Here is a 25,150-nt window from a genome sequence, read left to right as displayed (position 1 = left end):
TATTACTGAAAAACAGTTGTAATGTGCATGCATTTATAGCCACAGCTACAGTATAGAGTCACAACTGAGTTGTCTTCATGAATGATTTGACTCGGTAAAGTGTGAGTTTACAAGCTACTGCCAGTGGGCACATTATAAAATTTGACTGTAATTGTTCACACATTTGGTTACTTTCAAAAAACTCTTTATTTTTGTAGACAAATTGTGACACTTATGTCAAAACTTAACGTTCATGTGTGTGTGTGTTTGAGAATTGATTCTCATCGGCTGATTTCATTATTCTGCTAAAGCCCGAAACCACTACAAAAATATAACGCTATACAGTGGAACCTCGGTTAGCATCATTAAGCCGTTCCCGAAGGACCTACTCAAACCGAAACATAGTCTAACCAAATGCATTTTTCCCAAAAGAAATAATGCAAATACAATAAATCCGTTACTAAGACCCAAAAATGTTAACACAAAATACTATTTTGTAGCTTTACAATTGTAGTTTTTCATACATGAAAAACGTTTAAAATCTAGAAATGATAAATGAAAGGGATCAATGAGCATTTAACATTGCTTTTACATCGGCTGAAGGCTTGATTGCTGACAAGGATAGCTCTGAGGCGGGCAAGCAGAGATCCACAGGGTTACTTGGCGAAACAGTAAACGAAAAAAAGCAAATCAATCCAAATGCTTTTGTTCATACTCAATAAATAGGTTTCACATCATTCACGGCCACACAAATATGCAGATTGTTTTTTCTCTCTCTTGAAAATAACCATTTTTTCAGCGGAAAAGGCATCCATCCATCCATCCATTTTCTATGCCGCTTCTCCTCATTAGGGTCGCGCGGGTATGCTGTTGTCACATACTGTATTTATGAATTACCAACTTACTGTGAATGAGATGCGGAAAACTATGTGATAACGTAGGTAAAATGCACATCAAATGTGCCACTGTTAGAAAGCTCACAGTTTTACATGTTTGTGTTTATGCTTCACTGATAATTTGGTCGTCAAGCTTGAGATTTCGCACTTTGTTTGACTGCCCTTGAATACACCATAGTTGTGTGCTGGGGCACAAAAGTTTGTTTGCCCACGGAAGCACTTGTTTTGACAGTCAATCTGGCCTGAAAACTGCAACACAAATTAATATATTGTCATAAACGGCAATGCATATCTGTAGCTGTATATCTAATCTATGTCTGCAAGTTATCGTATACTATACTGTATATTTCTAGCGACTGCTCAAGGTAAAATGCCTTGTTCATGCTTTGTAGTAAGTGTTAGTGACTTCATTCTGTACTTCAAAATTGAATATTAGAGAAAAGAAAATATGCCTCCAAACATTTTCAGATTAGCATACATTACATGCCACAATATACTCTCATCTCACCATCAAAGAAAAAAAGCTTTTATTTAGTTGCTAAGCATCCTCTCCATAGTAAAGAAAGAGAATAAGAGCCATAAAGGAGTCAAGAAAGTGCGACAAAGAGGAATCAAGCTGCAGCCGGAATTATGTGTCTGAGAGTCACCCTATAGTTGGAGCTAACTGCTAACTGCTCAAAGAAAAGACTCTGGTCACCATGTTATCATCTATTAGAACATTCTTACATCTTATAAAAATCCTAATTTGGGAGGGGACGGTGACTGTTTTTGTTATAATAGATTTCGATGAGTAATTGTAAAATGATGATCCCTATAAAATTATCCAGGCAAAGCGCTGAAAATGGTATGTAAAAGTTATCTTTTATGTTATTTTATTTTATATTACTATAAAGAGCTCATTAAAACATCTTTTTGACACATTTAATGAATGGCAATTATGAGCAGGGATATTTAAAACATGCTTTGGTAGTTTGCCTTGACAGCACAGTATATCAGGTTTAGAACTGAGTGGCTGTTATTCCGAGCATTCACCCAAAGCTTGTGAATATGTTAATGTGTTTCGATCACGTGACAGCTGGGGAACTAGAATGATAAAGTAACCATTCTTGCAACGTCTTCCTCATGTTCTTTGTCTCTTTCCCTGCCTTCCCTCTTGCAGGTCTCAGTCCTACTGGCTGAGACATTTCCAGTCCATCTTGTATTGTTCAGAGAACAATCAGCTTGGTGCATTCTCTGAGGAACTCCACAGCTGCAGCTGTCGATATGAACACATCCCCTGTCAGCTCCCTCCACCCTGCTCTGTTGGCGAAGGCTCTGCTTGTGCAGAGTGTGCGGCAGACAACCACACCCGATGTGGGAGCTGTAACCAAGGCTTCGCTCTGCTACAAGGAGCCTGTAAACCAATGGTGGCAGACTCCACAGAAAACTACCTAGGATTTGAAACAGACCTCCAAGATTTGGAACTAGGCTACCTTCTTCAGAGAGCTGATCGTAGGCTTGAGGTATTCTATATTTATGGAAAGTGAAAAACCTGCATTTATGTTCACTTGTTTTAAGTCACAAAGACAATAAAAGAACATAAAATGAGATGTTTAACGAACATTTTAAACAGTAAAATCAAATTTGAGCACTTTAGTTGAATAAAATCCTAATCTCCTTGCAAGTAAATTGAATTAATGAGAACAAGTAATCTTGTAAATTTATTTTGCTGAATTTTGGACTATTATATAGTACTTGCGGAAGGCTGAACCCATCCGTTTTTTATGAGAATAGGTGAAGCTGAATACAGGTTAAACAGATGCAATTATGCGGGAAGTCAAAACAGTTTATTCACCAAAATAATAATTATTTTAAAAAGCAGGGGCTAAAAAAAGATTAAGTACTGAGAACAAAAGCTAACATCAACAAAGTAGAAATATAAGACCTTACTAGTGAGGTACTGACTCTTTTAGAATTTGTTTGCTTAAGAGGATAACAAGAACAGAATAACTTGTGTTAAAAATGTTGTTTTCAAATACTTCTCAGTCTTAGCAATGGAATCGCACACATCCCAAAACAATTCCCTTGGTATTTGTGTGCATTCAAGCTTTTTTAGAATGAATTTCCTTTCTTCAAAGTTTAGTCTGGCTGCTGTCTTTCATTCCACTGGATTTAACCTGCAAATAAAAAAAAATAACAATTGAGTTATCAGCTGCTTAAAGGGTGTATACATTTTTTGGGACACCCTGGATAATCCTCCATCTTGACAGTCCATTCATTCATTCAAACAGAAATCACCATCCAACCCGAATGGTAGGTAGGGCCTCCGCACAAAATTTTTAGGTTTTGTAAATACTGTAGTACTGTTGATGCAAGTCAAAGTCCTTACTGAATGGATGTCTGTGCTGTTTGTCCTTTTTCTTGTCAGGTTCATGCAATTTTCATCAGCAATGACATGCGTCTCAATAGCTGGTTTGACCCCTCATGGAGAAAGAGGATGCTACTGACACTGAAAAGTAACAAATACAAGTCCAACATGGTCCACATGCTGCTAGGGATATCACTTCAGATTTGCCTTACAAAGAACAGCACACTGGAGCCTGCCCTTACACTTTACATCAACCCCTTCGGAGGGAGCCATTCAGAAAGCTGGTACATCCCAGTCAATGAGAACAATTTTCCTGACTGGCATGCCACCAAATTGGACCTACCCTTTGAGTGTTATAACTGGACCCTGACACTCGGTAACAAGTGGAAGACATTCTTTGAAACGATCCACATATACCTTCGGAGCAGGATAAAGACACCAAATGGAGCGAATGACAGTGTATATTATGAACCTTTAGAGATGACAGATCCTGGGCGTAACCTTGGCTACATGAAAATCAACAGCATCCAGGTCTTTGGCTACAGTATGCACTTTGACCCAGAGGCTATTCGTGACTTGATTCTGCAGCTGGACTATCCTTATACACAAGGTTCCCAGGACACAGCTATGCTGCAGCTGTTGGAAATACGTGACCAGGTTAACCGGATATCGCCTCAAGGTCAACCGAGATTGGACCTGTTTGCCTGTCTTCTCCGACACCGACTTAAACTGACTGCCAGTGATGTGGCTCGCATTCATGCCTCCTTAGAGGCCTTCAGCTCTCGCCTGCCGAGTTCAATGGATTATGAAACCACTAAGCTTTGCAGTTAACAGCTGCTGGGAGGGCGATCTGACTTGTGAACTGTCACAAGAATCATTACTGGACTTAAGTAAAACGCACCATTCGTGGTGCATTTGTTTACAGTTGTTCCCTCTTTCAATAGATTACCAAAAAAGGCAAATTTAGAGTTGAGGGCTGCTGCAGAATGTACTCCATTTGTTTGTTTTGCCGAGACCACCTGCAGTGGTATAACAAAGAATGGAGTGGATTAAAAGAAAATGCACAATGTATTTAAAAATAAAACTTATACTGCAGTACAAATTCAGATATCACTTGACTAACCATATCTGAAGACTGTTCATTTTTACTGGCAAGACAAACTCAATGAATGGACAAATTAATGCTAAAATGTTGCAGTCTTTTGGTTTGTAATTTTTATATGTCTATTTGCTTTCGTAGCGTGCGCTTTCCATGAAGCCCGGAATACAGTGGTGTCAGTCCAGATTTTGTAGATAAGTTGATATTAAAATGTGCAAAGTAAAATAACATATACCAGCTGTTGGATTATTTTTCATACATGTTTAGTTTCATGTCATTGTCTCGCCTAAATTGACTCAGAAGTAGATGCTGATGTGTATTGTGCCTTTTTATTTTGATATTCTTTGTAACATGCTACTCCTACACAGCAAATGATTCACTCTTGTCTCTTCATTCTCCCATCTTGACTCACAAGTAAACATTTTATTGGAAAGCACTGTCGGCCATCACAAAGGTTATGATTTTTCCTTTTACAAAATATTTTACACTTGACACTAGTAATTTTGACATGAGTTTAACTCTTTTAAACTACAGCGGAACCCACCTGTCTCAACGCTCGACATAGACGGCTGACGACACCAACGATGGTTGACAATGAAATAAAATTAATAAAGGAGTGTATAGTTCAGGTGAATACAGCCATGCTTTTATTTGGAAGTTCAGTTTGCATTGAACAGTAAGTTCATATTTTAATACTGCTTGGCAATAATGGGGAAGTTGATGAAAATACAACATATCGACATATGTAACCCGCCCTGTTTCGCACCTGCCCGCACCGGGAGGTGAGGGCGCTGACCACACGACTAAAAGCCCGGGCTGTCGGCCGCGTGTTCAGCGCAGCTCTTGAGGCAGAGGGAGTGAGGTTTACCAACGTACGCTCGCACAACCTCACAGGCTGGCATTTGTTACACATATACAAAACAATTTTCATTGAAATCATTCCTTTGGGTCTCCAATTTTGTGTCGAGAAAAGCGGTTGACCATGTACGTCAACTTAAGCTGGCACGCTTTCATAACGCTAATAATAACACGGTGGAGATACACGCGGTACCAACTTAAAGCTGCTGTATGTCATGGCTGCCTAGAAAGCACTAACTTTTGAAAGTACTGCAAGCATTACATCCTACCCTCTTTCTGCCTTGAGTACGTAAACTACACCCAACGTAACACGATGGAGCTAATGACAGCGATTTAGCCCAGTTTAGCTACTAATGTTAGCGATCACTGAATGTATAGTTTATCATAACATCATCAATGTAAATTGTTGATCGTCCCACTGAGACTGTTTTAGTGTGTGTGGACACATTACGGACATGTATGTGAACACCAGGCAATTTATGCTCTGTTTTTGGGGGGCGGGGGTCCATCACAATGACCCAACACTATTTGTCTCTGTACTGTAGGTCAATACCATCGCCGATTTTTTTGATTGATCTCAGACTGTCACCACTAATCCGCAATTATTCATGTGCTCTGAAACATTGCAGAGTTAAGCGCCTTAGAAAAACCAAATGTCAGCACCTCATCCTGCCTGCCTCATATCAAGAAAAGCTGTTGGATGAGGGCTGTAATGGATGGTTTAGTAATCGCTTGTTTATCGCAATGATTTGCTTCCAGACCTGAGCATGATACCTGAATTAGGAAGTAGGATTCCTTATTCATAAATGGAATATTTCCATAGATGGAGCATAGAAAACATGCTCAACATTCTAAATACGTTATTTAACACTTAGAGCCCCCTAGACATCAAATAACACCCCTACAGTCACCTTTACATTCATATTACCCAATATAGTAGACATAAGAGAAAATAAGACATAATATAGACTTATACATGCCAGCAGGTTCCTTGTTTATTTTTTTTACTTACTATTACTATTGTCTCATCAATGTACTATAATGTAACATGTACTGACACCTAGTGGCCAGTGTAACATACTACATGCCACAACATGGCTTTCAGTGCCTTTTCTTAATGCCTTACATCTGCCATACATTTGGTTCATTTAGTCATTTAGAAAATGCTTAATTTAGGCCACAAATACATCAATTTTGCTTAAACATGCATATTTTTTGGCTACTGTCATAGTCATAATAGGCATCCATGATATTACTTCATATTACTTGATATTATATTCATATTAATTGATTTATTTTGAAAAACTGTGATAGAGTGAAGCCGCAAAATTTAAAGAGCGATGTGGCGAGGGACGACTGGAGCATGTTTGAGGAGATATGAGAGGTGGGATGCTGAAAACCTTACTCTGTGGCATGGCAAATGCCTGACAGTTTTAAAATAAGAATTATAATAATAATAATCTTTTAAAAAGTACACCGACGCTAGTCCTATACAACAACTTACAAATGTACATATTAGGTTAGCAAACGAAAAAGGAAAGAATCTATTACTAAAAGGCAAAACACACTGAGCTCATTCTCATCAAAGTTATAACAAATAAGGATCAGGTTTTCCGAAGCACTGAAAAATAAAGTGGTATTTGTTCTTTTCCGCAAAGAAAAAAAAAGATGGTAGCCCATCATGATGTTTCACCACGCTCTGCTCTCAGTGCAATTAACAGACTGCTTCCTGCAGGCGAAACAAGCCATGATTCATTGCTTTTTGAGCCTTTTAAATAGCTGCATTTTTGATGCCATCAGTGAATCTACAGAGTACCAATTATGTCAGTGTTCTGTAAGTGGGCGGCAAAAGACAAGCTTTGATGAGAGACGTTCTGACCTTTGAAAGTCTGCCAATAAATGGTATTGAGACTTGAGAAAATACCACCCTATTTGCTGTAAAGCTACTTGATTAATGTTGCTTAAGCTTTATTAGGGAAGACTCCTTTCATTGAATTTATGCTTTCAGGGCTTTTATTGAACGACAGTATAATGACACCTTGAAAAATGTAAAACTTCCATTCAGTAATTTACAAACTGACAAAAACAAAAACATAGAGGAGCATACACTGAGATAATCAAATCAACCTCTTAAATTGCTGATGAGTAATACATCAAATTATCTTTTTTTTTCATTCAGTGACCTTGCAAAGATTAGCAAAACCGACGGGTTTTGTTCCGTTTAATTCAGAAGCAAAAGGACCCAAACGCAGGAAAATGATTGCCGACGGAAACTCTTAATGATATTTCTCTAAGGTAACAAGATATATTAACTTAGGGGCTACGCCAGTAGTTCTGGGCCCAATGAAATAAAGAAATATACAGTCGTCTCTCGACACGTCGCGGTTCAAATTTTGCGGCGTCGCTCTTATCGTGGTGTGACAGAGCACGTCAAAAATATATTAATCAATCATGCTGTTTCGTGGTTGAATACGGCCTATTATTAATCAATGCATGCATATTTAAGCTATTGTTAAATGCTTTTTGCCTACATTAAAAAATCATAAGCATAAAAATGGCTAAATGAACTAAAATACAAATTCAAAAGACCCAAAGACCTTGACGTAGTATTCTACACTAGTCACTGGGTGTCAGTAATATTACTGTAAAGTTCAGTGAGACACACAATCAACAGACGTAATCGCCGAAACAAGAGGATTTTATTACAAATTTCAATGATCTCACACCCGGCACAATAATCCCTAATAAAAATCTAAAATAAAAACACAGGCTACTGTTGCGGCTATAATCCACGGCAAGATGAAACTCAATTTTGAACGTCACTTCCCAAGCATGACATATTTATGTTTGAAATGGCTTATTTACTCTCATTTTGTCTCCTATATTGGGAGCAATGAGTGTATATGTGACTAAAGGGGTGTTACTTCATGTCTAGAGGGCTCTACTAATATTAAAAAACATATTTTGAAGGTTGTAAACACGCGCTAACTCCAAAAATGTTCCATTTATACATAAGGGATCCTACTTAGCAGGAAATTCACTTGTCATGGCCACGTGTGGAACCAATTAACTGCGATAAATAAGGGATTACTGTGTTATATATATATATACTGTATATATATATATATCACTAAAACATTTTTTATTTTACCTATTTTTTGTGGCCCCTGTCAGTCAGAGGCCTTGGAATTGTCCTAACATTTCTCCCATATAGGGCTCCCCTGTATCTAGCTACAGTATATGAAATAGAGTCTCCAGTTAACCTAACATGTATGTTTTTAGACTGTGAGATGGAAACCGGTTACCCGAACTCTACACAGGGAGTTCCAAGCTGAGATTCAAACACAGAACCACCTGGCTGCGAGGCAGACAAGCTAACGACATGCACCGCATTGCAAACGAGTGCAGCTTTGTATTCTGTTGCCACCATTATGAATGGGTACAAAATTAAGTTCTTTCAAACCGCCTGTTTTGCATGCATTCCGCGTCCCTTCCCATTACAGTATGATAAATTCATGCAGTGGGTGACAGTGTGTATCTGCAAGTCCTCCCAAGCTTTGTCAGTTTGCATTTTGTCTCACATCTGTCATTACCGTCTTGTATGCTCATATTAAGATTATAATTAATGTGCATACCTGTTAATAGCAGCTCAAGATGATAATTTGTCCCGAGGCAGGAATAAGAAATGATGGGCTTCATAAGTGAAAAGTCAGAAAATCAACAAGCATATTTATGCACAATGATCGCTACCTTCCTCTCCTCCTGCAGGTTAACACATTCATGAGAAATCTAGTCATCCAGATCAATACTTCTGCAGGAAGCTCCAATATTAATGACAGTAGGAATGTGCATTAGGCAGCGGCACTGTGGAAGGCTTACATAAAGCCAAAACATTTGCCAGGTCCTAAAGACCTTAATAGTGGAACAAATGTATACCAGGAGGAGGCAAAAGGTAAGTGTTGCCCACCAATAAATCAGTGGACTACTCTTTTACTGCAGAGAACAAAAGGCTCTGCACTGAGATCAATATCACCACTGAGGAGCCTCCAAAAGAAGAAAAATAGATTTACTGTGTATCAATATATAACAGGATTCTCTTGGCATTAGGCCGTTCAGATGCCATGATCAGATCAGCATCAATTTATTTCTATTAGCTCCTAAAATGACATTACTCAGTGTAGCAGATGAATGCCATTCATTAGTAAGCAATGCAGTGTTGGCTTGTCGATGTGTCGACTGAAAGGTATATTGATCTGTTTGGGTGCCAGCTTAACATTCATTTGTCATGTTGTTTTCATATTGTAGCCCACTCACTCAAGTCAGTTGCGATGCACACTGTGATACCTGATGGACAATATTGCATTAGAGGTGAATTGGTGAGAGCTACTAAAATATAACACTGGGATGTACATGCACTCACCAACACAGGCATATGAATGACTGACTGGCTAATAATTATTAACTAACTTGTCTCTGATTTGCTGTGACTGCACCTTGACTGACACCTGGCTAAACAGATGCACAAGAACTCATAGCTGAGACATTCAAGGTCCGCTTCAACCTGGGAATTTTCTGCATCACTTTTCTACATATTTTCTATACTATTAATTTCTCACATAGAATTGATGCACTTTACAATATAAACAATAAACTGAAATAAGCAGTGCGCCACAATATCAATATCAGTGCTTTTATCAGTTCACACAGTGCATAAATACAAGTAACAGTCAATCATCCAAATTTCAAGTTGAGTTGAATGAGAAGCAATGGAGTGCGCATGCATTTAGAGTTGAGAAGCACATGGCAGGACACAATAATGCAATCAGGCTTAATCAGATAATTCAAAGCGAAACTGCTATTCCGTCCAGTGCCTCGTGGAGGTGAGGCCTTTCAGAAACAGCAACTACAAAAGTCAACCTAATCAAGCTGGCCCTGGAGAGTTATTTCATTCAGCAATATCAATTACAAAAGAATTGCTTTTGGAGAAGAACTGCTTGTATAAATCAGGTGTTGAAAGACGTTGATATGCCATGCACTGTAGCCTTAATGGATTCCCAGGTTTGCATTAATAAACCGTAGTGAACGACTGCTCACTGCTTTGGATTCAAAACTGTGACATCTATAAAAAAGTAATCTCATGTTTAAATTAGAGTGCCTACAGTAGAAATGTTTGTTTTTAGTCAACGTAAATTACACACCATAACATATATTAATCAGGTAAGGTGGGAGGGAGCGTCAGCAATTACATTATCTGTTATTTGCCCTCTTCCTGCGAAATTGAACTTTAGTGGGGGGGGTGTTAGGCTCTCAAAATGCACATAAATGTCAAAAGTTAAATTCTTGATTGGATTATTTTTTTGTTAATGTTTTATGCATTTCTTAATCTGTAGCAACTAAATGCTGACGTTGGAGAATGATGATTAATATAGTACATACATTTGCGACTAATACAGTTCCACGCTATAAACACACATGCCATTCCATTCAACAAAGATTTGCTGAGTACCAGCCTGTCCCAGCTGACTGGATACATAGCAGACATGCCGGGTTGCCAGTGAACCATTAGGCACATATAGATACCGTTCACATTTACACCCATGGACAATTTAGAGCCTCCAATTAATCTGACATGCATCTCTTTGGGCTGTGGGAGGAACCGTGTGGAAAATGTGCATGCGATGTGAGCATGTGCGTGTGCTGTGTAATTGAGGCGGAGAGACTGAACTTTGCTTTATGCAGAATTTATGTCTGTGACATTCAGTATATCTGTAGTAGCATACTTTCACGTGCACACTTCCAAATACTTTCACACACACTACACACCTATGCAGATGCATGCACATAGCCATGCATGTATGTACTCACACGGAACATGTACAGACCTCATTATTTCCTATACGTTTATTGATTTATGGTTGTCTACTATGTTTAGCGGGTAATCAGAGAACTATAGATACTCTTTTTCAAAAAAGCAACTACGGACAACTCTAGGCTCATGTAGACTTCTGCAGAATCTGCAAAGCATGTACGAATCAATTTCTATCATCACTGAGCATGAAGTGGAGCAGCAAGCTCCTCCCTCACTGCTCCCTCCCAACTGCAAAAAAACACCACACCAAGTAGTGAGAGCAAAACAGCCCGTTTCTAATTACGCCAAAATTCAGAGCCAAACAGTTGCCAAAGGACTCTTACATGCCAGGGGATATGCTTTTTTGCAATTTCTGCCAACACACAGCGGACTGGAAACATAAAAGTATGTGCGATTACCACTGTTTGTCCAAAAGCGACATGGGAATCAAAGAAAAACACCATGTTGCTGCAAATGCTAGCCAGGCCAACTCGCACCTACAGACGAGCATTGACTTAGAAACAATGTGCGCTTAGGCTGACATCCCCCTGGAAAAGTTAGCAAAGTTAATCCATTTCTGGTAAAGCACTGCAAACCGGACGGAGTGCTACCTGACAACGTGAGCAGCCTCTGTCAACTCCACCTCCCCAGAGTGTTTCAGCAACACATCTCCTCTGTGCTACTCAAGATCTGTGGAAAAATGTTTGCTGTTGTTGTGAACGAGACCACAGATGCGAGGGATGCTACTGTCTTAAACATCGGCAATGGTAATTTAACAACTTGACAGGTTCTAATACTATAATTTGGCCACCAGTGGTGAAATAATAACTGATGCATCCTTATGTTAATTTGTTTTTGTCTAATAATTACATTCTTGTATTTTTTTATTTGTGCATGTTATTTCATGATCATTTAAATGAAGGTTATTTAAACTTAACACCTGATCAAAATAAGTAAACTATTGATCTCTGAGGGGAAACGGGATGACGGTATTGCTGCTCTCCTACATGACATGATTATAAATGATCAAAAAGGGACAGTCAGAATAATGCATTTCAGTACAATTTATACCTATCTTCTAACCGTAGCTTACACTTAGTCTTAAATTAGCCTTTTTGACACTATTCTACACTATTTTGACATACATTTTTGTCTGAAAACATTTTTTTTCTTTGTTTTGTTTCATCACAGGACTTGAAAACCAATATTTTCTGTTGGATGTGGTCTTCATGGACAGATGTAACTAATCAACATTTTCCTAAGCCATAACAGCCTCCCTCTACAAAAGCAATCTGGACCTGAATGATGTGTGGGCAGTGGTCACAGACAGTGCCTGGCTGCTGTTTGAAGGCGTACAAGGAGGTCCTCAGAAAAGTGATGCCCAACAGTGTCCATGTCATCTGCCTCTGCCATATCATCAATCTGGCGGGCAAGACCTGGCAGCATTACAAATGCTTCTCAGATGCTGACTCACTTGTGACATGGATGACATCAGTCTTTTTCAGAAAACCTGCTAGAAAGAGAAGGTGGGTGGGCTTCCTGAGCAACAAAGAGTTTGTACAGACTAAAACTCTTCCTGAGGCAGTGTGCACCAGATGGAAAAGCTGGTTTGGATGGTGTCAGGTATCATGCAGAGGATCTTCACCTGTACAAAGTTCCTGTTGGCAGAGGAGTCAACTGCCATGGCAGTCACAAATGGCCAAAACTGATGAGAAGGTAAAGGCCCTTTTTCTCAAGCTTACTTTCATCTCATAGGCCTGCTCAAGACTGATGACAGCCCTGACCTTCCTGGAAAGAACCCACATTCCCACAGAAGTGTCTGCATCAAATATTATGGAGAATCTAGGCTGTTACCTGGTGAGTGGTACAGCAAAAACATGTGGTTTTGGTGCCAAGAGAGATCAACGACTGTAACAAATGGGGGTTCGAGAGAAGAGGGAAGTGCTGGACAATCCCCATGACACTTTTCATTTGCATTTCACAAAGTTTTGAAAACACTGGGACACACATCCAGTCAGGGATGTCTACAGGCTGGTCAGAGTGTTTGATCCCAGACAGGCTGCGGCAGTGGAAAAGCACTCAGTTTTGACACCCATGTCAGACCCATCGTCAGAGTTCAGTGAACAGAGGATTGCCTATCAGCGCTGTGTGTCCAGGGAGCCCCTGCCCAATGGTCATTTTACAGACCTTGTCAACTACTGGACAAGCCTAAGTGCAAGATTCCCAAAACTTGCTCAAGTGGCCATAGCCTACATCTACTTCCCAGTCAGCTCAGTTGACTGTGAGAGGAGCTTCAGCAAATACAAAACCCCTCACAGACAAACGAGAAGCACTCACTGAGCTAAGCACAAAGAGGCTGACAATCATGCATTTCACTGGTGATGTCACTGCAAGGTGGGAAGCCTAAATGGAGAGACAGACTACATTAGCTGGTGTTTACACTGTTAGTATGTTTTTTTACAAAGCAAAGTTAAATTCCATAACTCAGGCTTTATTCATTGCTGCAGTGTTGCCTTGTTTTTTCTTGTATTTTCTTCAGCTCCAGGTTGTTTTAAGAAGCACCTTTGTTACAAAAATAGACAGAAGTAAAGTGTTGGATTTACAGTCTGTGTTTCTAGAACAGGGGTGCCAAAGTCAATTGCACAGGGGGCTGAAACTCATAGCCTACTTTATGTTGTGGGCCAAGCTGGACATTACCACCCACACCGAAACTTTGTATCTTTCTTATTATTTGTCCTTGTTTCAACACTTGTATATTGCATGTACAGTACTGTATGTCTATATATATTTTAAAATGTATTTCTGTGAGAGCCATGTAATATTATTTAATATTGAATACAACTAAATTCGTGCAATTTAATTGTATTGAATTATATTGTATTCAATTCAATTTTAGAAGATAAGTCTCTGAATTTATTCTTTTGAATAACGTTGTTATGCTGAAGCTAACCGATAATAAATAAAATACTTCATACCATTAATGCAACTTCTGGTGCAGCACTAGGTTTTGCAGCGTACTCTGTATCTTTCTTTCTTTTCGCCATCTTCTTGGTCAAAATGTTTGAATCTGCAGAATTAGCAAGCTGTCTATTGAATTAATGGGGGGAAGTTTACTTCTCTACCTCTCAATGACCCGGGTAGGCTACCGCATTATCCTATAATAATCGAGTTTTGATGTCTGACCCGGAAAATATCGGAAGGGCAGCTGGCATTGGCTGTGGCCACCCACATTACGCTAGAAAATGGATCGATGGGTTGTATTTTTAATATAATTTCTAACACTGGGATTCTTGTAATGTTTTACTTTAAAATGTCACCGAAAAAAATTAACATGAATACATTTTATCATGTTAAGAAATGTTTGAGAGTCAGATGCAGTCATCAAAAGAGCCACATTTGGCTCCTGAGCCATAGGTTCCCTCCACCTGTCTTTAGATGATTCAATTTTAGTTACATTGTGTGCGGACTATGCGGTTTACACGTTTTGTTGGAGTTTCGTCAAAGTACATGTTTTCAATGCAGCAACATGCGTTTGGTGCACAGTGAGGTTTTGTACTTCGTAAATTACAGCAACTGGAACGTATTTGTATTATTTATCGTCTTTGCGACCCACTTTTGCATGTCATAATGCGCAAACGGGCTGAAATTGACATCAAACTGTACCTTATACACAACAGATCTGAAGAAAATATTCTTCACTGTTTCCTTTGTTTATTCAATGTGTTGGTGGTGTATTTTTAGTTGGTTAGAGCTGCAAATCACTGTAGTCTGTGTGTCATGCCCCTTGAAGTGACGGCACCCTCTCTGGTACCCCTTTCAGGAGAATCACCCATATGTATATGTATGCATGTATGTGTGTGTGTGTGTGTGGAAAAATTCGTCAAACCTCTGACATCTCTCATCCAATCCCCAATCTCTTGTCAAAGGCTGCCATCACACCTCTGACTCCTTTCTCTGCTACCCAATCTGTATTCACAATTCATGAACAGGATGTGTGCCAGATCTTCAAACAACAAAAGATGAAGAAGGCTCTTGGCCTGGACAGCGTCTCATCTTTAATCGGTCTCTAGACCTGTGTGAAGTTCCATCCTGCTTCAAATGCTCTACCATCATCCCAGTCCCAAAGAAACCTGCAACCACGGGACTGAATGACTGCAGGCCTGTCACTCTGACATTTGTGGTCATGAAGTCATTTGAACACCTCTTGTTGGAGAAGAACGTCACAGGACCCCTGCTGGATCCCCTGCAGTTTGCCTACAGAGCGAACAGGATGACGCAGTCAACATGGGGCTGCATACCTTGACAATCAATCCAGGGACTCCTGGATACAGGAAAATCCTGTTTGTGGACTTTAGCTCTGCGTTTCACCATCATGCATGTCCCTGAACTCCTCTAAGCTCCAAGATGGCGGTGCACGTCACACTATGCGCAGAGACTGAACTCAAAACTGAAACTGGAAAATGCAACAAAATGCGTACCTGGAGAGCAGCGAAGCGTACTCAAGGGTCAAAATGAGTGCCCTGTTTGAAAAATGCATACAGTTGGCAGGGCTGATAACCAGATGCCAGTTGAACAACCTGAAGCTTGTAACCATCTTACGGTTATTGGGCTGGAGTCAGCATCAGCAAGGCCCTTAATTTGGGTTGAGGATCAGCCTATATCTTCACGGACAAGCTTGTCAAATCCTCAGGCTTAGTGCAGGTGAATTTTATTGGGGTTTCTCTGATTAGGTTGCTGCCTCTGCGACCCGACCCTGGATAAGTGGAAGAAGATGGATGGATGGACATGCCAAAACAGTGTTGATGTGTAGTTTGACATTTGCATTATTTTGTTGACATACTAGGAGACAATCCTTGTGGACACAGGCTTGACGCCAATGACAGGCTAAAATGGAATGTGTGAGCCCCCATGCAGGGTTATATATGTTAGCACCTGCAGTCACACACAGGTGTTATCACACACATGCATGGGAAGAAACACTAAAGGCACCCCATACAGTTCATTTGTATTGTGGCCAAACACTTCATAGGGTGTTTTTTAAGGGACTGTTGTTTTGTATGGGAAATTTCCCTGATCATATTGAAAGCTTTAAAGCTAATAAAAAATTAATGGTTTTACCCTTGCAATTTTACTGCCATAGTACCGTAGTTGTTTTCCAATTAAAATGAAGGTAAAATGAGAAACAAAAGCCTTTGCTGGATGAAACCATCATGGATTTGAAATTAATTCAAATTTAAATAAAAAATGATGCATTCTATCCAAAAAATTAGGAACAAACAGCTTTTCATCTGAGGGAACGAATTGACAATTTGATCAATGCCTTGAAATTGCTTGATGACAAAAAAAACAAAAAAAATCTCCTATGGAAAAAGCTTTTTTTTTGTTGAAAAAGTTATAATTTTGTTTATGTATATACCCAAATCAAATCCCAAACAAGCAAGAGTGCATTAGAGGCATCAGTGGCACTTCTGTTCTTCGTTGTACAGCATGCTGCTCTTTCCAACCTCATGTTGACATTCATCAGCAATCAGAGATGCATACCAAACAGCTTGGTAATTAAAGCTGTACCAACAAACAGTGGCCAATCAAGCCATATTGTACATGTGAAGATGGCCTGAGTGGTGGTAAGAACACTCAGCAGTCAATAAAATTTCGATAAAACTCAGTGTAACGCATTAGAAATTGCTTTTAATATTTTTAGTATGAATATTTTTTTAGGTTTGTGCTGTTGTAACAAAGGCCATGTCCACACAAATAATGATATTTTCAAAAAGGCACATTTCCCCCACTCGTCACCACCAAAAAATCTCTATCTACAAGTGTGGATTCACGTAAAAAAAACATTCTCCGGTTGTCATGTGCATTTTGGTCAGTCAGAAAGCTACAACTGACTTGGTCACACATTACAACGCTTCTGTTTGTATAGTAAAGTGATATATTATATGTACAATGACATGTACATTATTTTGATATTAAACAATATAAATGTTTTTGTTTTTTTTTTAATTGCCCATGCGCGTTATAAGGCGGACACACACACAAAACCACCACCCCTTAGTCAATAACTTCATGTTCTGTTGTTTACATTTTTTAAAAATATATTTTCATATTATTATTTTTTATGATTAACTCTTTCACTGCCAAAGACGTCTATTGACGTCTATTCTGTCCCAGTAGGGGGCAACAGTTCTCTTTTCCTCCAACCGGCAGCGACAGATTGTCTATGGAGAAGACGGGTTGTGGGTTGAGAGAGGAAAATGGTGAAACACATGTCTAACACTGTCTAACACTGTCACAGAGCTTGTCTGGCGGTGGATCTGCCTTTAGTAGTGACCCGATCGCGAAAGATAGAGGTGACATGGGTGATGGAGGTGACGTAGACACAAATGCAACAAGCTAGTGGTTAGCGTTGCTGAGCCATGTGGCGCGACACCGGAGCCTGACACCGGAAGCAGTTCAGAGTCGGGTGACTCAGAACCCGACCCTGATTCTTTTGACGATTGGCTGCCATCTGGATTGGTCAGCAGCAGAGATTAATCCCCACATCCAGCACTCTGCTTGGATTTGCTTCTCTGCAGAAACATCTAGTTTTCTCTGTTTTTTGGTCAAAATCAGGTGTTTTTTCTGAAACTACCCTATGTTCTACCGCCAATATCTAAAGACCCAAAAAGGCTAGAAACAAACTTTTTTTTCTGATGAAAGAAGAGAGTCTAAAGCTTCTTTACATAGTTAAAATGTTTATGTAGTCCTAAAACTCAATATTCTGTGGGTCTTGAAAGTTCAGCAAAAATGCCCAAGAGCTCTCTGTTCTGAACATGGCTGGCAGTCAATGGGTTAATGGTCATATTTCGGGATAGTACCCCTGTAATTATTTGTCATTTGTAAATAAAATTGATAGACAATGCTTTAGGCACATGGATTGAAGGCACTGATTAGAAATTAATGACCCGTGTGTCCCAGATTGAATAATCAATTTCAATTAATATCAATTTCACAGTGCAGCTGGTCTGTAAGAGGACCTCTGATCCGCTTTTGTGCTTTTCATTTTTCAAGCCATCGAGGCCATCACTCCCGTTGAGGTAGTGCAGTGACCGTGTAGAGTAGACGCAAGAACTCCAAAGTGCAAAGGGTTTGCTGATATTTATGTTTGTGCCTCTCTCCCGCATTTGTCTCCCGTTGTCTACAGAAATACTCTTCTGTCCATCATTTTAACTCTTTTAACTTTTAAAGATGTAGCTGGATGAGAGAAGTGAGTTTTCCATTTTGGCCATGAATACATTGCAAATCCATCTATCATTCAACCCTTATTTGGGTTGACAATCATGAGGTGTGCGCATCTGTGCATGCGCTTGCATACTGTAGAGAGGTAACAATCTCCCATGAGGCACAAATGATATTTTGAATTCAAATTGAACGGATGGGGAGTTTGCTTCACAAGAAAAGAATAGTGACATCTCAATATGGGCATGCCCTCACTGGGGAATGTAATAAGGCTATTTTTATGACTACAATTATAGCGTTTTGAATGATGGGAATGTTTGAATGCACTGAACCAAAGAAGATGCTTATTAAAGAATTTCAATTTGCATATACTTCAATTCATATTTTGGCAAAGGTGTCAGAGCCCCAAATCAAAAAGGGCCCTCAAGTGTATCTTCTGAAATTGCTCCTGGAACAGTCAATGAATTTGACAGAACAGTGACGTTCCGGGTATCTGACGAAAATAAATCATCGCAAAGACATTCAGACCGAGCAGTTCTTCTTGCAGAACTAAAAGGGAAAAATGTCAAATGAAAAAAGCTATACTCTGTTGATATATAAAATTGTATTTACTAAACTACATACCAATACATACAAATGTTCGAACCATGTAGTGCAAAATGTTGTTCAAATGAAATCACGAGAAATGACACATTCAATGTCGCCACTTAACTGGCACTAGGTAAATTGTTAAATGGGCCAAATCCCATCATGGTAAGTACTCAGTGAGTAATGAGCTCATTCCAGTGGAGCCCATCCTCTGGATTCCCCTCGACAGCTGAGCGTTGTTCTCAGCTCAAGTTTCCCTAAAGTAATGTTAGCATTGAATTTTCACAGCGCATGAAGAAGGGATTTTTAATGGATCAGTATCTGTTGTAAATGACACCAGACGCAGCACAACGAATGGCATGTGATACAGGAATCTAAATAGAGCTGCTCGCCACATTCTTACATTATACACTCAACAAAATATAAACAAAACACTTTTGTTTTTGATTCCATCTTTCATGAGCTGACCTCAAATATCTAAAACTTTTTTTATGTATAGAAAAGGCCTATTTCTCTCAAATATTGCACACAAATCTGACTAAATCTGTGTTAGTGATCACTTCTCCTTTGCTGTGGTAATCCATCCACCTCACAGATAGCATAGGAGCATATCAAGATCCTTGCAACATGGGGCTGTATATTATTATGTTGCAACATGCAACATAATAATCGACCTCAGGCCTCAGGCAACAATCGACCTCAGGATCGCGTCACGGTATCTCTGGGCATTCACAATGCCATCAATAAAATGCAACTGTTCATAACACACACCTGCCCATTTCGTAACCCAGTGGTGTGCAGTCAGGGTCAGCCTAAACTCTACCAGAAGCACTGATCTACATTTACAACCTGAATTCTTATATTTGTTCCATTAAATTATACAAATTTATTCCCAACAGTCTATTTTCTTTTTTTAGTAGCATGTTTCTTGGCTGTACTTGCTTTGAGTAGTGTATATGTATCAGATTTCAGCTCCTATGTGTTGCCATATCAATGTAATTTGCCCGAGACCTTCAAAATCAGAAGTGCTGGTCCCTGTCACTTACACACTATAAGCAATGGGGCTGCTTTTTTTGCCAATCAGACTTTTGATTTGCCTCTCTGTCAGGATCTCACAGTCTCGCAGTGTCTGCCAAGAAAAATTATGTGCTGGTCAGGTCCCCACTGAAGGCCCAGATAACTAATGCACTGCCTGCCACTGCCATAACCCAACCGCCACGTTGACATCACCCACACCATGCCAAACACGCTGTCTGCCATTTGCCCTGTGCAATGAAAACTTGAGATTCATCCGTGAAGAGAACACCTTTCCAAAGGGCTAGACATCACTGAATGTGAGTATTTTCCTATTTAAGTCGGTTACGACGACAAACTGCAGTCAGATTGAGACCCCAGTGAGGATGAGTATGTAGATGACCTTCCCTGACATGGTTGCTGACAGTGCGTGCAGAAATTCTTTGGTCATGCAAATCGATTGTTGCAGCAGTTGTCTGGGTGTCTGGTCTCATACTTTCAACACCTTCCTCTATTTTCACACAGGAAGTGAACAAACGTTAAATGACAAAATTTGAGAAAACAAAATATCGTAAGTGTGAATATGTAAAAGATATGGTGTGAATGAATTATCAGTGATCGATACAGAAGAAGAGAAGGCGTAGGATCTTCTTACTCATTTTCGGACATGTTAAATTGTGCAAATGTAATTTCTTAATGTAACTTGTTGTTGAAGCAAATAAACCATATCACACCATGCCTTCGGGCAACATTGTTAAACATGCTAGATTTGGACATCGTTGAGCAAATGCATTGTGTTAAGTACAATGGTATAAGATTTCATAGGATTTGACAGAAAGTTCTTAATGCATAAAGTGAAGGAAATAATTATTTGATCCTCTGCTGATTTTGTAAGTTTCCCCCCTTACAAAGACATGTTCAGCCCATATTTTTTAGAAGGTTTAGTTTAACAGAGAGAGGAAGAATATCAACAACAAAAAAATGATAGGATTAAGGTCCAGCTAGGCCAGGATCTCATGGTGCGTCTTCTTGAGCTACTCCTGTGTTGCCTTTGCTGGATGTTTTGGGTCATTAACATGATGGGAGACTCATCCACAACACATCTTCAGTGTTATGGCTAAGGCCAGGAGGTTCTCATAGAAGATTCTATTGTTTATGGTCCTTTTCTGTACCTGTAGTACGGACACAGTTCCAAAGCACAGTCTTTCCACCTCCATGTTTGATAGCAGGAATGGTTTTGTTGGGGTCATATTCATTTCTCACACCGCAAGTCGAGTTGATGCCAAGAAGCTCAGTTATACTCTCATATGACCACATCCCATTATCCCAAGTCTTCTCTTAATTATTCAGGTGTTTATTGGCAAACTTCAGCCGGAGCCTGTATGTGTGCCTTCTTGAGCACGGGGACCTTGTGGGTACTGCAGGATCTCAATCCATTCCAGAGTAGTGTGTTATCAGTGGTTTTCTTGGTGGCTGTGGTCCCAACTCCTTTGAAATCGTTAACAAGCTCCGCTGAGGTGAGATCTTGCACGGGGCTCCAGAGCGAGGGTGATCGATTGATTGATTTTGGTTTAGTAAAACGATGTAGTTTTGTAACATTTTTCCTCCAACATTTTTTTTTCTGATTTTGTGTGTGATTTTCCAATATTGTTTGTACAGTAATCCCTTGATTAAATGGTTCCAAATCCAACCGTAATTACCACATATAAAAAACCTGTTTACGACCTTCTAAATGCAGTTTTTAACATTATTACAGCCCTCTAGACATGAAATAGCACATCTATAGTCACCTTTACAGTCGTATTGTCCAATATAGTTCACATACTGACAGAAAATAAGACATATTAGACATAAATAAGACATAACAAACTTACAAATATCACGTTGTTGCGTCTTCTGAATGCCTTATGTTTGTATTTCTTTTATTTGGCAATTTTTATGCTTGAAAATGCCTAATTTAGGCCAAGGCTACATAAAATCTCCTTAAATATGCTTTTACATTTATTTTTCTAATAATCTGTTCTAGTCAACCACAAACAGCAATAATTTATTCATTTATTCATTTTGAAACACCGTGATAGAGTGAAGCCGTCAAATTCAAACCTCAAAGTGGCGATGGACGACTGTTCTTCTTGAACACCATATGGATGGGTTGTTCTTAGCTAAGAACAAATCCCAAATAAAGCAACATTGGTGAAAGCCAAACTGATTAATTACCTTACAGAACACGCCAATAAGTAGCCATCACACATCTAAGAAAGAAATTTGACCTGAGAGTCAACCTGATGCTTTTTATCCAAGTAAATAGCCAGTTCAATACGCTGCACTACTTAGTACAATAAAAGCTGTATTTGACCATTTAAATTTCACCTGGGCATATAATTAGAAATCAACAAAAAACATGACAATTCTGAAGATTTGATCAGCCAGTCACATAGCCACATATTTGTAACACAAATACTAATGAAATGTTCTCTTCGTTCTCTTCAGTGCCTGTGTTGCTCCTTGTTATAGCTTTGAGCCACTGTGGTCTTCTAGTGAGCAGGGGGACTGTGAACTACACATAACCTTGAAGTGTCCCACAAGCATTGAGACAGAATCACTATGCAAAGCTCCCGGGAGTCTGCTCTGTTGATGACCCTGAGCTGTGAATGGGTTGACTTTCCCTGCAAGGAGCATTTCCCTTTTTCCCCATTTCCGCACAAACTCCTTAGAGTGAGAATGATTTTGGCTGCTAAATTGATTCACGGAAGTGTCAGAGAGCGGAAGACAAAGTTTCAGTCTTTCAGAGTTTGGTTCATTGTGTGCCTGTGGTTACTCTCCAGGGGCTCTTGCCTCCCCCCAGCTAACAAATAATGTCGGGTCAAATGACGACAAATTCACTGTCGTCATAGCTGGGTTTATCTCAAATGTGTTAGGTGAAATTTTCAAACAAGAACATATGATTCCACTTGCTCTTCTTCACCGGGGGTGCCAGCAGCAGGCTCACAGTTTTTTTTCTCCGTTCATGAGTTTCAAGGAATCAGGATCTCACATTTGACAGTGCTCGAGCTGAGAATGTCAGCAAATGATTCTATCATCGTGATCACGATTCCTGTTGTACGAGCCATCTGTGAATTAATTTACTCCGTGTCCGAAGAAAGCGTGTGCAGTTGAATGGCTTAGTTGTTCAGACAGCAATATGTTTTTTGCAATTTTAAATCGGTTTTATGACATAATAGAAAAAGACGTTAAATGTGTATTATACTCACGTTAGCATTAACTACTGATTAGAGCGCTAGCCCGCTACGTTGTGTAGCGTAGTGTGTATAATAGGGGTGCAACAATACATCTGTATCAAGCCATTTGATACAATGGTCACGATTTGATACCATTATGAATCGAACGATAGTGTAGCCCATTTCACCCCATGACATCAATCGGCTGACATCAAAGCTGACATCATGAAATCCCCCCAGGTGAAAGCAATCAAAGGCTGCTGTTGTGACTGGCGCCAGATGGCGTCTCATGCGCCATGCAAAACTGCATTTTTTTATCTTTATTATACAAATTCACGATAAAATAACTCAGCGGTAAGATACATTTACATACAATAAAAGTCCTCATTGCATTTGTAGTGGCTAGTTCCAAGGAAAACCTTAAAAAAATCAATTGCTCTATGCAAACCTCCATTAAGGAAATGTGTTTTTCTACTTTCACTTGTTAATGTTGCTGTTATTGTATGATAAATTGAAAAACATCTTTTTATGGCTTACTTTTTTAAGTGTTGCCTTGAGTTCAGCTGTACTGTCATTTCAAAAGTTGTTTTTGTTTATTTTATAACTGTAATGTTTAATAGCAAACTAGTGTACTGTGGGAATGAACTGAGGAAATAATGCACATACGTGGTTTGATTAAAATAGTATTGAATCTATGAACAGAACTGTTGATGAACGTGTAATTATCTTTATTGCTATGTTGAACTGAAATGTACGTTATGTCATGTTCTGTGTTTGCGCTCTGCTGCCGCCTCTGTTTTTTCCTTGCAGTACACGCGGCAGCACTGATGAGTAATGAGGGACACCTGTGACCAATTACCTGCTCCCCATATATACTACTGCCTGACTACCTTGAGTTGCCAGTTATTCCCTTGCCAACGCTGCTTCCTGTTCCTCCTCACCTTGGCTCCCAACTGGTCCTCCTTTTTCCCGTGTTACTATTTGCCTTTTGTGATTTTTGCAGGTAAGTTACCTGCTCTGTAACCTTTTTTTCCTACAGCTCTTTTTGTTACCGTGAGTCCCTTTTTCCTGCCTAGCAGTGTTTTCCTTTTTGTGTGTTTTTTGGCTCTAGCCCTGAGTTCCTTAGTTTACCCTTTTGTTTATTTCTTGTATCGTTGTGTATTTTCCTTGTGGTAATAAATCATATTTTTTACGAGCGCTGTGTCTAGTCTGCATTACGGGTTCCGACCATTGGCTGAAGCCACCTCGTGACAGAATAACTGGCCAAACATGGAACCCGCAGATTTAGAACACCTGCGCTCCGCTCTGTCCCATCAACGACAGCTGGTGGGAAGCCATGAGAAATCCTTCGAAATGATGGACGCCATTACGGCTTTCGCCACCAGCGTAGGATCCATTGACCAACGTTTGGAGCAAGCACTCACTGTCGGACCGTTAAGTCCTCCTCCACCTACTGCTCCTGCAATTCCACCGGTGAGACACGTGGTGGCAGATTCTGTATCTCCCTCCGCTCGTGAACCTAGCATTCCCCACCCTCCTCATTTTTCGGGCGAGCCCATGTCCTGCGACCAGTTTTTACACCAGTGTTCGTTGGTTTTTGACCAGCAATCTACGTACGCTACTGACGCTGCTAAAGTAGCATTCATTATGAGCCTGTTGACCGATGAAGCGGCTGCATGGGCTGTGGCCATAAGCAAAGCTAAACCCGCCGCGCGCCTTTCTTACCCCTATTTTTTGTCTGAGATGCGAAAAGTTTTTGATCACCCGGTTAGGGGAAGTGAAGCAGGGGATCGCTTACTTGATATGAGGTAAAAGGGACGCTCCGTAGCTGCTTTTTCAGTAAGCTTCCGGGTTTTGGCCGCCGAGAGCGGGTATGACGACACCGCATTACGCGTTATTTTTCGCAAAGCCTTGCAACCACAACTTAAAGATGAACTAGCTGTATACGTGAAACCCCTAAAACACTGGATGAACTTATGAACACAACATTACTTATTTTTTATTTATTTTATTATTATTTTACAAGGTGCTTTTTATTGTTTTATGTGATTTGAATATGTGTGTGTATATATAAGCAGAAAA

General features: G+C 39.8%; 1 protein-coding gene across 4 annotated transcripts in view; it reads left to right on the top strand.

Moving 5' to 3' along the window:
- The window catches only part of brinp3a.2 (bone morphogenetic protein/retinoic acid inducible neural-specific 3a, tandem duplicate 2), a 52,431-nt gene extending 47,495 nt beyond the window's left edge, over window positions 1-4,936 (top strand). For 2 of the 4 annotated variants that reach the window (XM_054789943.1, XM_054789947.1), the window contains 2 exons: window positions 2,035-2,377; window positions 3,283-4,934. In XM_054789943.1, coding sequence (XP_054645918.1) covers window positions 2,035-2,377; window positions 3,283-4,053 — 1,114 coding nt within the window. In that variant the 3' untranslated portion in view covers window positions 4,054-4,934. Of the gene's footprint in view, window positions 1-2,034; window positions 2,378-3,282 lie in introns of all 4 variants that reach the window. The other 2 variants (XM_054789946.1, XM_054789945.1) reach the window with 2 other exon arrangements.
- Window positions 4,937-25,150: the final 20,214 nt, after the last annotated feature.

Source organism: Dunckerocampus dactyliophorus, chromosome 10 (assembly GCF_027744805.1).
Source record: "Dunckerocampus dactyliophorus isolate RoL2022-P2 chromosome 10, RoL_Ddac_1.1, whole genome shotgun sequence".
Classification (NCBI taxonomy): Eukaryota; Metazoa; Chordata; class Actinopteri; order Syngnathiformes; family Syngnathidae; genus Dunckerocampus; species Dunckerocampus dactyliophorus.
The sequence above is the reverse complement of the archived record's forward strand: the minus strand, read 5'-3'. Positions and strand labels throughout refer to the sequence as shown.